Genomic DNA, 11,699 nt, shown 5'->3' on the forward strand with positions numbered 1-11,699 from the left:
CCCAGGGCACATCAGCTTTATTGTGACAGTGCATATGCAAACGAACACAATGGCCCCTTTAAAAAAGTAAGGCACATGAAAGTGTGCAAGTTCCCAGCACCACTGAGTGTCTGGGCTCCAGGAAAGATCATCTAAAAAGCACATGATGATTTCTGAGCATGCAGAATATCCGAAACATTATTACCTCTTACCTCATGGCACTATTAAAAGTCACAAACCAAGTTTGTATCTGAATAATAATAGAGCTATTCAAATTGCAAAAACAATCAGCTTATCCACATATGTACAATTGGGTCCCCAGATATTAATCATATAAAATCTAAAGGAAGAACAACAGCATCTAATTGCATCTGTGTTCTGCTCTGTTATATGAAGAGATTTGGCATTTCCAGTCTTTTTCAATAAATCATGCTGCTATGTGTGAGGCCAGTGTTACACGATGCTGAAGACCATGGAGAGATACTGTTCGTATGACACCTGGATCCAGCCGTCCTGGTCTGTGTCGTAGCGTCTGAATATATCTGTCAGCCTCTGAAGAAACAAGGCAGTCAGTGCTCAGTATTTATTAAATTCAAGGAATAGATAGATAATTAGAACCCAATCTCAAAACTATTCAAGGCTCCACACCCTCAACTCAGGAGCCCACCAGACAGTGCCAACCAAGTCTTTCCCCATTAAGGACATGGGTCTGGTGGGACACAAATAGAGTCAGGAAAAAGGGCAGGAAGAGGGATGAAGACCCATCCCCCCTGGACGGTGTCTGGCCCTGGGTCCTGGTGGGGCCATGCCGAGTAGCTGGCTACTGACCCTAGGCCTCCCCTCCAGAGCAAAGACCATCCTCTCATGGGTTGCCAGGCCAGGGAGGCGAGCCCCTCAGCTGGAGTACAGAAGGGCCAGTGTGCCTGGTTGGCTCAGAGGCAAGATGACCTGGCTAGGGCTGACTGATACCAGGCCAGGCCACTATGGAAGGCTCTGAGAATGCTGAACAACACCAGTTTTCAGGATAGCAGAGGGTCAGCACCCAGGTCCATGGTGACCTCACTGAGCCCAGCCATCCGTCTCTTCAGGGACCATCTGCTACACTTCTCCTTGCTGAGCAGTGGGGACAGCTGACAATAGAGTCCCGATGGAGGGGGCAATCTCCTCACTGAACAGCAGATAATAAAGGGTTTTACGGAGGAGACTGTCTCCACATGCTCTCCACTGAACAGCTAACAGTAACAAGTCCCAATGGAGGGGACAGTTCTCACATTCTCATCACAAGCAAGAGACACTGTGAGATTAACTGCAAAATCTACCAGCACTGGGGTCAGAGAGATAATTCTTGCTTGTATGCAACCAACCCCAGGTCTATCCCTAGCACTTAATATGGTCTCCTGAGCCCCACCAGGAGTGATTCCTGATCACAGAGCCAGGAGTGAGCACTGAACACAGCCAGGGCTGAGTTCCCCCAATATAACCAGCAGGAGCTGCAGGCCACTCTCAAAGCTGGGGTGGGACCAGGAGTCATTGTGGGGCTCAGGGCACACATATGGCCACTGAAAATCCAGTGGGGTACAGACAGAACAGGATCCCCCAAACTGGGGCCCCATTCCCACCAGCAACTGGCACAGCTGGGGAATTTAGCTGCCTAGAGAAGTCAGACTTCTGGGATGGGGGAAGCAGATGTCTCCCTCTAGGGACCCTCCGCCTGACAGCGACTCGGGGGCAGCTGTGCAGTGGCCACCTGGCACCTTCACAGATCCTGGCAGGGCTGGCTGAATGTGCTACCCACCCAGACAACAGGCCCTGCCCAGGCCTGGGCTATGGTCTCTGCTTTCAGCAGCAGAGACTTCACTACCTTATCTTCTGAACTGGGGAAAACCTGTGAAGCGTTTCCCAAGTTCCAAACTACATACGGTTGGGTGGGGCGAGTGGTGTCTCCCTCCTGCTGCCCAGTTCTGGGTGGCAATACTTGATCAGGCTGTGTGGTTTCCAGTGCTCAGAGGGCTCCAGGGCCACTTCAGTGATGCCAGGGTTAAGTCTGGGGACCCATGCATACCAGACACGCACTCCAGCCTTCTGAGCTATTTCCCCAGCCCCCCAAATTACATGTACAAGCTTTGGGCTATTCACATCTTTCAGAGGGTTGTGCAGTATATATACACCCATGACCAGGACAGACTGCAATGGCCTTCCAGAGAGAAGTCTGCTGAGGAAGGCAGGCATGAGGGTCACAATGGAGAGTCACCCAGCTTTGGATGGAAATGCAGTGAAAATTGCAGATTATTTGCCGCAAAGATAGCTGGGGTCAGAGCCTGGAGCAAATGCTTCTCTTTACAATGGCCTGCTTGTGAGTATTCCCAAGGGGAATGAGAACCATTACTGCATCAGGGACCAGGTGACCAGAAACCCATCTTATTCATCTAAATGCTACTAAACCGCAGATTCCAGAAAGGAGGTCCCTGTGTCTATTTTCACAGCTCGCCCATTCCGGTTCTGCAACTCGGCTCCCTGGAGTCTCCCATTACCTGCAGGACGATGCAGCCCTGGATGAAGTCATCGAAGGCAATCTGGCCCCGTCCTTGTCTGTCGAACTTTCGAATGAGAATGTCGTGAAACTGGTCAGAGAGCCGGTACCCTGGAAGAGGAAAAAATAAATAAAGGGGGTCTAGGAGAGCGGCCATTTCCCGCAGCTGGCTGGGCCCCTGCACTGCTTATGCCTGGGGCAGCAGGAGAAATTGAGGGCACGAAGACATGCAGGTTTACCAACTTCTCAGGCAGTGGGGCAGAATACCATGAGTGCTGACCATAGAAAGGATCCCGAAGGCCTCAGCCTGTGGACTATGAAACGAGCCCTAAGGAGCAGGCTCCCACACAGGTCATACCTCAGGCACTGATCACAGCCGTGCCACAAGGGCTTGCTCCTTCCATTCCAACCCGTGGAGGGCACGGATAGACCCCTGGCAAGGTCAGAGCCAGGGGGGACTGGCCAACAAGAGTCCCAGCTCCCTCCCCCACTGCCCCACTACCTGACGCTGTGACATCTCCTTATTCAGAAAAAAAACTGTACTGTTTCGATCTTTGTTGGGCTTCTGGCAAGGACGTGGAACCTCCTGACTATCACGTTCAGTCCCCACACCAGCACTTTTTTTGTCACTTCAAACATGCACACACAAAGAGCACCTTCCAGAGTGGCCAGGGTGTCCTGTGTATCTGTAATTCCAACTCAAGGTCCCTTCCTGCAAGCCAACCCAGCCAGCGAAGACCACAGCACAATCTGAGCATCCTCAGGCCTTCACCCACAGCACTGGGTCCCGTGGGCAGAAACAGAGGCCTGGGCTGAGAGCAGAGCATGGGGCACAGCAAGAGGGAGGGAGGGGAAAGACTGGGAAAGGACAGATGTCATGGCACACACAGGTGCAGACACGGGCCCTGCACTCCAGCTGCAACTGCCCTCATGCTCAGTAAGGCCAAGAGAAACAAACAGAAGGAGATGAGCCAGGCACAGACAGTGGGGAAAAATGTGCCATGTGCTCTCACCACCAGAGTGGCCAGCATCTGTCTATCCCGTCAGGAAGAGGAGGACACTGAGGTCCAAAGTAAAGTCAAGGCATACTGCAGAGACAAGCACAAGGGACCAGACTGAGAGTCTGTCTATTGTAGGGCATCCTGGACACTGCAGCGTCCTCACCCATGGTCCTCTCTGGCAGGCAGCCTCCACCCTCCTCTCTGACCACTCAGGAGGCTACTGTCTGTCCACTGCCCCCTTCCTACAAGACCTCAACCCAGTACCCACTCCAAGCAAAGTGGGTCAGCTACTTCTGAGTCTATCCCAGAGAGCTGGAGTTGACCTGGCACCCAGGTCTGATCCATACCATGGAGACAGAACTCCCTGCAGTCGGGGCCTGTCTGAGCATGTGTCCACATTCCTTGGATGAGAAAGATGGGGGGGAGGGGCGGGCCGGGGCAGGAGTGCTGGATGCAGGGTACAGCCCAAAGCAGGGCGAGAGGAGAAAAGTGCTCAGGTACATGTGTCCACATGGTCTTAAGGCCCTTCAAGCTTTCCTTAGGAAACAAGGCACGAAAAGCACCTTCCAGGCTAGACACTTCAGGGCTATGTCATCACCAAAAAATCAGGATGCGGGTGGTGCCTGAATGTGCCTTTACTCCCGTCTTCCTTCGTGAGTGAAAATGATGCTTCCTCACGAACAAGTGCTGTGAAAGGCCTCTGACTGCTCTGGAAGTGTGCTATGTCTGCACCCTACAGCACACACTCAGATCTCATGGCATTGAGAACGGGCATCTGTGCTGCTTGCACCTCACAGAAATACTTGGCAGGAGCTGCCCCTCCCCTTTCACCCCAGGGTTCATTTAAATGGTCTCGGAAGCCACATTCTCAATGGGCTGAGACATCACACCATTCCACGGAAGACACACACTTGTATAGCCCTTATCTCATTTTGGATGAAAATCTGCATAAAAGTCTTCATGTCAAATAGATGCTTCATGATGTAAAAAACCTGCCTGATGCAAGCAAATGTTTTATACACACTGGGTTACAAAACAAGACAAACTGGTTTCAGATGGCTTGAAAGGCAGCTGGGCTCCAAAATGAAATACGCTACACAAGCAAGAAAGGTGGGTTACCGAAACCTGACAGTGCTTGCTTGAGCTCATTCTTGTCGATCATGCCCGAGTTGTCCCGGTCATAGGTGCGGAAAACGTTCTGCCAGTCCGTGATGTACTTCCAGACACCTGTGAACTCGCTGAAGTTCACTCCGGCCTTGTTTTCTCGGTCGAACATGGCTGAGACAAGAGCACGGGAAGGGGCAGGGCATGGTCACAGCACACACCAGCACTCCTGGGCCCCACATGGGGTGGGTAAGCAGGGAACAGGGCCCACCCTGTCCATGTGGACAGGGCAGCAGCAGCCCCACTTACGTATGCCTCTACTTACATATGATGGACCTCACAGTCACAGGGTTGAACGGCGTCCATGTGCCTGCAAGGACAGGGACTCAAGTGAGCAGGATCACGTTTTAAGACTCTTGCTTTCTGGTCTAAGAGAATCAGAGTCCCAGGAAAGGACACTCCTATACCCGACACCCTGTGACACCAGGGAACACTCCTGTCCTCCCTTACACATCTTGACACCAGAGGACACTCCTACCCTCCACTCCAACACCCTGTGACACCAGAGGACACTCCTGGCCCTTACCTCCAGGGGTGGGGGCATTTTTCGGGCCCTTGTGTGCACAGGAGTTGCTGGACTCCCTGAAATTTGAAGCTGCTAAGAAAGATCTGTATGTGGGGCCAGGGAGGAACTCCTCTTATGTGGAGTAAGAAGGTATTTCTTGGAAGCCCCATTTCATAAAAACACCCGTTTTCTTCCTTACATGTACGAAGGGTTTCAGTTCTGGGGCCCCCAGCTCACACCCATGAGCCCAGGCTCTCTGACCTGCTGCTCTCAGCCCATGACATGGTCTCACCAAAGACATCATCACCTCACTCCTCTTGTCTCAGGTGACAGAAAGGCTTCCACAGCGGGGAGGATACTTGCCTTACACACAGCCAATCCAGTTCAAACCCGGCACCATATATGATCCCCAAGCACCACCAGGAGTGATCCCTGAGTACAGAGTCTAGAGTAAGCCCTGAGCACTACTGGCTGTGGCCCAGGGACAAACATGAAAAATGCTTCCTCAGAAGCCATGTGAACTGAGCCTCACAAGCTCACAAGCACAACTCTGCTTCCTCCGTGCTTCCCTCTGCCCCAGCCCTGGAGCCCGCCAGCATACCAGCTTGGACTGGAAGCTCCTGACAGCAGTGTGATGGACACACGGGCTGGGGAAAAAGCATGACTGGAATCTGCATAAAGACAGGCAGAAAGGAAATTCTGAACACAGACCAAATCTGCTCTACCCTATCACTCTCTGGACATCGGGGTAGCATCTGAGGCCCTGCACACCTACACCCTGGGACAGAGTGTGTGGTTTGTGCTCTTTCTGCTTCTTTCCCTCCTGTACCACTGAACTGGGCCAGAGAAGCATCTGTGAATGTAAGAGAGCAGAGCCAGCTACACTGTTCACAAGAGAGTGGACAGAGGCGGCACCACCAGGAACAGAAAAGGTGTAGCACTCAACACACTGGGCTCAGAGAGTGATGGCAGTGCTGGGCTACTATCAGCTCTGCAAGCCTGTGGCCTGGCTGCCACCAAACACCAAACACCCAAGCTTCAGGCCTCTCGTAAGGCTGGGACATGGCAGGATGCAACAGCAACATCTGGGTCGGGAGCTATGGTCAGTTCCTGAGCCTGCCATGGGTCTCACATTCATGCCCATCTCTGGAAGGCCATAGGCCATGCCAACCAGCAGCTGAAGAGCTGCTGAAAGGCAACTTTGTGCCCACAAACATGGGCCAGCCCAAACCCAAACCCACTCACAGCACCAGCCCAGGCACTCCTGGCCAGCCTGGGCCTGGACCACTTCATCTCCAAGAACCAGACGACAGAGGCACATGCTGACCCTGGGCAGTTCTCCCCCAGCACCACCAGGGGACAGCACCAAGGCCTTGAAAAGCACTGAGAAAGCATGCAGATCTCAGGAACACACAGTAGGGAGACAAATCAAACACTTTCTGAGAATCAGTACAGAAATTTGCCCCATATTTTTTTTTTGGGGGGGGGCAGGGGGAGTGGGATAGGGGGAGCACACCTGAATGTGCCCAAGAAGCAAAACTATCAGGCCCATACCTCCAGGCCAAACACGTCTGCAAGTGGCCACTAGTCTCTGCTGCGAAACTATGCTTCTGAGGGACCAGAGCAACAGCACAAAGGTTCAAGTGTTTTCTAGCCTGCAGCTGTGGGGAAAACTCAGGTTCAAATCCTGGCACCTGGCATGCATAGGGTCCACAGGGGTGGCTTCTGGGCTAAGTGTAGGCATGCCCCCAACCCACACCCCAACAAGTCTTCTTTTAGCAAAAAGTCTAGTTTGTTACATCCAAGCCATGTTAAGGCAAACTTGCAAAAGGCACAGAAGACGCTTCCCAGTAAGTGATTCCAAGACACACTATGAAATGAGGCAGTTCCAGCTCAAGTCAGACATGGCAGACAGAGCCTGCCTCTGTGCCCTGCACACCACAAACCACAGCCTCCCCGAGAGCCAGCACTGACAACAGACTCACTGTGACAGCCATAAGGACTGGTCCAGAGAACTGTCTCTCAAAGAGCACTGTCACAGACTCACTCAAGGGACAGCCCGGTTGTTCTACAGCCTTAGTTTTCCTACCAGCAACAAACAACGGACCAACTCTCTGGAGCAGCCCAATACCCTCATGTGGAACAGAAACTCAGAGAATGCCAATGAGAATCACTTCAGGCACAGCTATCGGTAACAGAGATGCAGGAAAAGTAAGGAGAATGGATGCAGCCACCCATGGCCACTGCCCTGTGAGTCGACAGTCATTCACCTGCTCATCCCGGGTAGCAGAAGGTAGCCAGAGAAGCCACAGAATGGATAGAAAGACTAGGGAAGGAGGGAACTGAGACAGGTCCTGGGCAGTGAACACCCTGGAAAGGGCAGTGCTGTGAGCAGTACGTTAGGAGCTTGGGCTCAGGGCCATGGGGAGCACGCAGGTGAGCCAGATCCCACAGGAGCGGAGGAGCTCGTGAGTCTGTATTGGGGTCAGGAGTGGGGTCCCTGAGGGGCTCTGTGTGTCTATCCCAGGGGCCGCAGGCACAGCCCCAGAACCCGTGAGCATAAGCGGAAGCTGTGCACACTAGCCGCAGGCACTGGTTCCAAACCTGCCTCTGCAGAACAGGCAGAGCTGTGGGAATCGACCCTGCTCTGTGTGGTGGAAAGAGGCTGAAACATCTCGATCTGGAGACACAAGGCAGTGGACAGGGCTTTGTGTAGCTAACCTGAGTTCCAATCCCCACATGGTCATCTGGCCCCACCCAGGATCATTCCTGAGCTCCACCAACTGTGGCCCAACACCCCTCCCCCCATTCTCACTACCAGAAAGTGGCAAATTCCAATATTTTACAGTTCACTGAAACAGGAAAGTTGGTTGAAGACCTCAGGGCTTTAAGAGACAAAGCAGAGAGCCATCAGGAGAGCTTGCAACAAATATTATGAGACAGCCCAGGAGACAGGCACCTCCCTCAGGCTGCCCTGGAGGGTCAGCACTGAATCCTGCCTCAGGGGACAGTTTCCAAGAGGCCATGACGGAAAGGTGACCTGACACATTAGCCTGGGTCAGGCCAGTAGAGCAGAGAACAGAGAACGTGGACATGGAGACCCTACAGGCTTCTCCTCCAGCAGCTGAGGCAGGGCATACTCTGTGAAAGCAGAGTTCCACCCGTCTGGGTGCCAGCAAAACCAAGGCAGCAGCCACCCTGGGCAAGAGCCTGAGCTGGAAGGGCAGTAAGCGTAGGCAGCCATGTGTACAGTGACGAATACCTACCCACAGGGCTGAGAAGCCACTGCTGGAGTCTGCTGCCCAGCCCACCTGTGTGCTGCACTCAGACTCCGCACCTCACACCCGCTCCACTCACCTCCTCTGACTGTGGGGCAGAGCCGGAAAGGCCACGTCCTTGCCCAGGTCACAGTCCTAGACAAAGGAACCAGACCCAGCTGCTGAGCATGCTGCATAGTGGCTGGAGCTCACTGAGGTTGGACGCTCACTCCGGGAAAAGAACCACAGTGGATACTCAGAAGGATGCTGTGAAGCTCCACCTGGGCCCTCGCTGAGTGAGTCTGGAACACGGCACACAGCCAACCTGTTTGATGCCAGGCATACACCACCCATCCAGGTCACCAGGGGCCAGAGAGGCACTAGAACTGGGAGGCGCTTGCCCTGCATGCAGCCAACCCGAGCTCAATCCTTGGCACCACATACGGTCCCCTGAGCACCAGCAGGTGTGGCCCCAAAACCAAAAACAAGAGAGAAAGTCTGAAGCCACACTGCAGTTAGCTGGACAGCAGCTCGCCCTGTCTCCAAGTCCCAGAGTGTAACCCAAGCCCTAGAGATGCTAATGGAAAATGTAAGGGACCAATAAGGGTCAGGGCAGAGCCAGAGGGCAGAGCAGGAATGGTGGACTCAATTCCCCAAGGACAATGTGCATGAAACACCTTCTTATATTCCATACTTGGAGTGAAGACCTCGGTTTCTCCAGATCTGGATTAGGGGGTGAGCACAGCCCTCAAACACTGACCACTCCCCTGAATGCTGCAGAGCCCCACATGAAGCACGTGGTTCTCCAGAGCCGGCCAGCACCGAGAGGCACATCCACAGCAGTGCCACTGTGCCCATCACCACTGTCCCGCCACCAGCACCGCAAATGTCCCCACCCGTCCCCTCCTCCAGTCCCACCACTGTCCCCACTGCTAATCGTCCCCACCAGCACCACCGGAGCTGTGACCACCTTCCAGAGGGCCCCCTGACAGCCTGACCTGAGAGATCAGGTGCCTCCGCTGCGAGCGACGAAGACCCTCCGCCTCCCTCCAGCCACCAGCACTCACCGTTAGACAGGGCCTGCTGGAGCTCGTTGTCCGAAATGACACCACTCCTGTCCTTGTCCACTCTGCGGGGACAGCACAGCTTAGGTGCAGCAACTTCCTTCCCGCCCACGACCCTGGGGGTGCTTTCCTCGCCCCTCCCTGCCTGTTCCTCTAAACGGGCGGGCAAGCCCGACCTCTGTGCCCGACCGTGAGTCACCAGCTGCGCTCACTCTCGCACCCAAGGGCGAGGGCGGGCGCCGCGGCCACGGCGCGGCCAAGGGCGTCCCAGCCCGCTAGCCGGGACCCTCGGGCTCCGCTGGGTGGGGCCGCGAGAGGCCGGTTCGGAGGGTCGAGAGGGCGCGCGGGGCTCACCTCTGGAAGACGTTCCACAGGAAGCTCTGGTCGGGCAGCGCGGCGGCCGCGGGGCCGGCCCCAGGGCCCGGGCGGTACGGGTACGAGGCCATGGGCCAGGCGGCTGGGCTGCGGCGCGGGCGGGCGGGCGGCACCAGCAGCTCCGGGAGGCTCCGCTTCCGGGGGCGGGGCCTGCTGTGCGCCACTTCCGGGGCGGGCCTGCTGCGCGCCAGTTCCGGGGACGGCCTGACCAATGAGCTCGCTGCCCCGCGCACAGGCAGCGCAGGGCCGCCCGTCCCCGGAAGTGCGTGCCGCGGCCGCGCGTCTCTGTCGGGAGGGGAGGGGTCTCCGCGGCCGCGCGTTTCTGTGTCGGGGAGGGAAGCGGGGACCACATGGCCTTGCGGCAGTCTTTTGGGGAGGGTGGATCCCTTGGCCGCGCGTGCCTGTGTGTGGGGGGGGGCACCCCGGCGGGCGTCTCTGTGTTGGGGGGGACCCGCTGTGCGTGTCAGCCAGGAAAGGGACACCGCCAGGCTCTCTCTGCGTGCAGGGGGGTGGGGGACGCAGAGCAGGGCTTACATGAGCGCGCATGACCCTGATTCTTTTTTAAAATATTTTTATTAGTTAATCACCGTGAGGTAGTTACAGACTTACAGACTTTCGTGCTTGTGTTTCGGTTTTACAGTGGCAGAGTACCCATCCCTCCATCAGTGCCCATTTTCCAATGATCCTGATTCTTAACAGGGTCATGGGTGTCTGTGCCTTTCCAGACCCCTGCCTCGTCCCTAGCTGTCTGCTCACTCACACCCATTTGCCAGTATCAGTCCCAGCAGGGTTCCCGAGAGGATCACATCCCGTTCACCCGGTGTGCATAGGTCCAACCCCCTCATTTCTTTGTACCCTGGGGGTTCACTTCACTGTACCCCCAGATCACTCCGATTCATTCTACCCCTAGATACCCCCATAGTTCACTGTACTCCTAGGCCCCCTTGAGTTCCCATGTCCCCGCCCCCTCATATCCCCTTGCCCCCTCCATCCCTTCCCCATGAATGTCCCAGTGGCCACCCTCCCCTAGCCCATGCTCTCTTGGCTGGGTCTGGAGTGGGAAGTGAAACCTTCCAGGTGTGAGTGTGGAGAAGAGCTAAGGAACTACCCTCTCCCACCACCCCACCAAACTTACCTGTCACCTGTGTCAGACCCTCACCCCACCTGCTGCCTGCTGCCCAAACAGACCAAAAGATAGGCATGGCACTTTCAGACACCGGCCTCAGCTGCCCACTCTTCAGACCCCCAGTCTCTGGCTCTGAGATGCATGGTTTGCCCCGTGGCCTGGTAAGGACCACCTGGGACTCTCTCCTAGATGCCACTCTCAAGGAGGCATTTTCCAGAGCCCTGCTGCAGGCACAAGGGATAGCTGTGTACTGAGACCCCCAGCATGAGTGGGGATTGGCTCTGCAGCCCCCCTGCACTGAGATAATCAGCCCATGTACTGAGACCCTCCCCCCCTTTGCCAATAGAGCAGGACTGTGTCCTTGTTCTGTTGTCTCTGTTGCTTAAAGTATTGATGTGCTATCCCTATCGCCCAGCCATCAGGATTTAGTTCCCTCCTAATCCGATTGGAAGCGCGCTGGGAGACAGCCCTCCCCGCTTTCAGGCTCTCTTGTAAGGTCTGTCTTTCCTTTTACTTGCATCTGCTTGCTTTCTCTGCACTGATTTGAAAATGCCATTTGTTACCTTGATGACCTCATGCCAGCACTTTCCACAACTTCCCATGCTTCTGCCGATCACTGATAAAGAGATGAGTGACCACCAGCTCCGTGCCTGGTCGCCTGCCTTCGTGTGCATGGCCACATGGCTCACACGTGCATG

At 55.2% G+C, this 11,699-nt stretch overlaps 1 protein-coding gene across 2 annotated transcripts; it reads right to left on the reverse strand.

The window, feature by feature from the left end:
• PDCD6 (programmed cell death 6) lies at window positions 1-10,028 on the reverse strand. Of its 2 annotated transcripts, none has more exons than XM_004621398.2 (6): window positions 9,855-10,028; window positions 9,504-9,565; window positions 4,940-4,984; window positions 4,636-4,788; window positions 2,511-2,620; window positions 1-531 (listed from the first exon to the last, which is right to left on the reverse strand). In XM_004621398.2, the coding sequence occupies exons 1-6, from the start codon at window positions 9,944-9,946 to the stop codon at window positions 433-435; spliced, it is 561 nt and encodes a 186-aa protein (XP_004621455.1). In that variant the 5' UTR covers window positions 9,947-10,028; the 3' UTR covers window positions 1-432. The 2 variants fall into 2 exon arrangements, with proteins under 2 accessions (XP_004621455.1, XP_004621454.1); XM_004621397.2 differs by having other exon boundaries at window positions 4,630-4,788.
• Between the last annotated feature and the right edge of the window lie 1,671 nt (window positions 10,029-11,699).

The sequence above is a fragment of the Sorex araneus genome, chromosome 1, assembly GCF_027595985.1.
Source record: "Sorex araneus isolate mSorAra2 chromosome 1, mSorAra2.pri, whole genome shotgun sequence".
In the NCBI taxonomy this organism is placed as follows: domain Eukaryota; kingdom Metazoa; phylum Chordata; class Mammalia; order Eulipotyphla; family Soricidae; genus Sorex; species Sorex araneus.

Excerpts from the sequence above, each read along its gene's own strand:
- PDCD6 (XM_004621397.2), bottom strand. The coding sequence starts at position 9,946 with ATGGCCTCGTACCCGTACCGCCCGGGCCCTGGGGCCGGCCCCGCGGCC. Across the intron at positions 4,985-9,503 it reads CCAGCAGGCCCTGTCTAACG|GCACATGGACGCCGTTCAAC; the intron begins GTGAGTGCTGGT and ends CTGTCCTTGCAG. Across the intron at positions 532-2,510 it reads AGGGCTGCATCGTCCTGCAG|AGGCTGACAGATATATTCAG; the intron begins GTAATGGGAGAC and ends TTGTTTCTTCAG.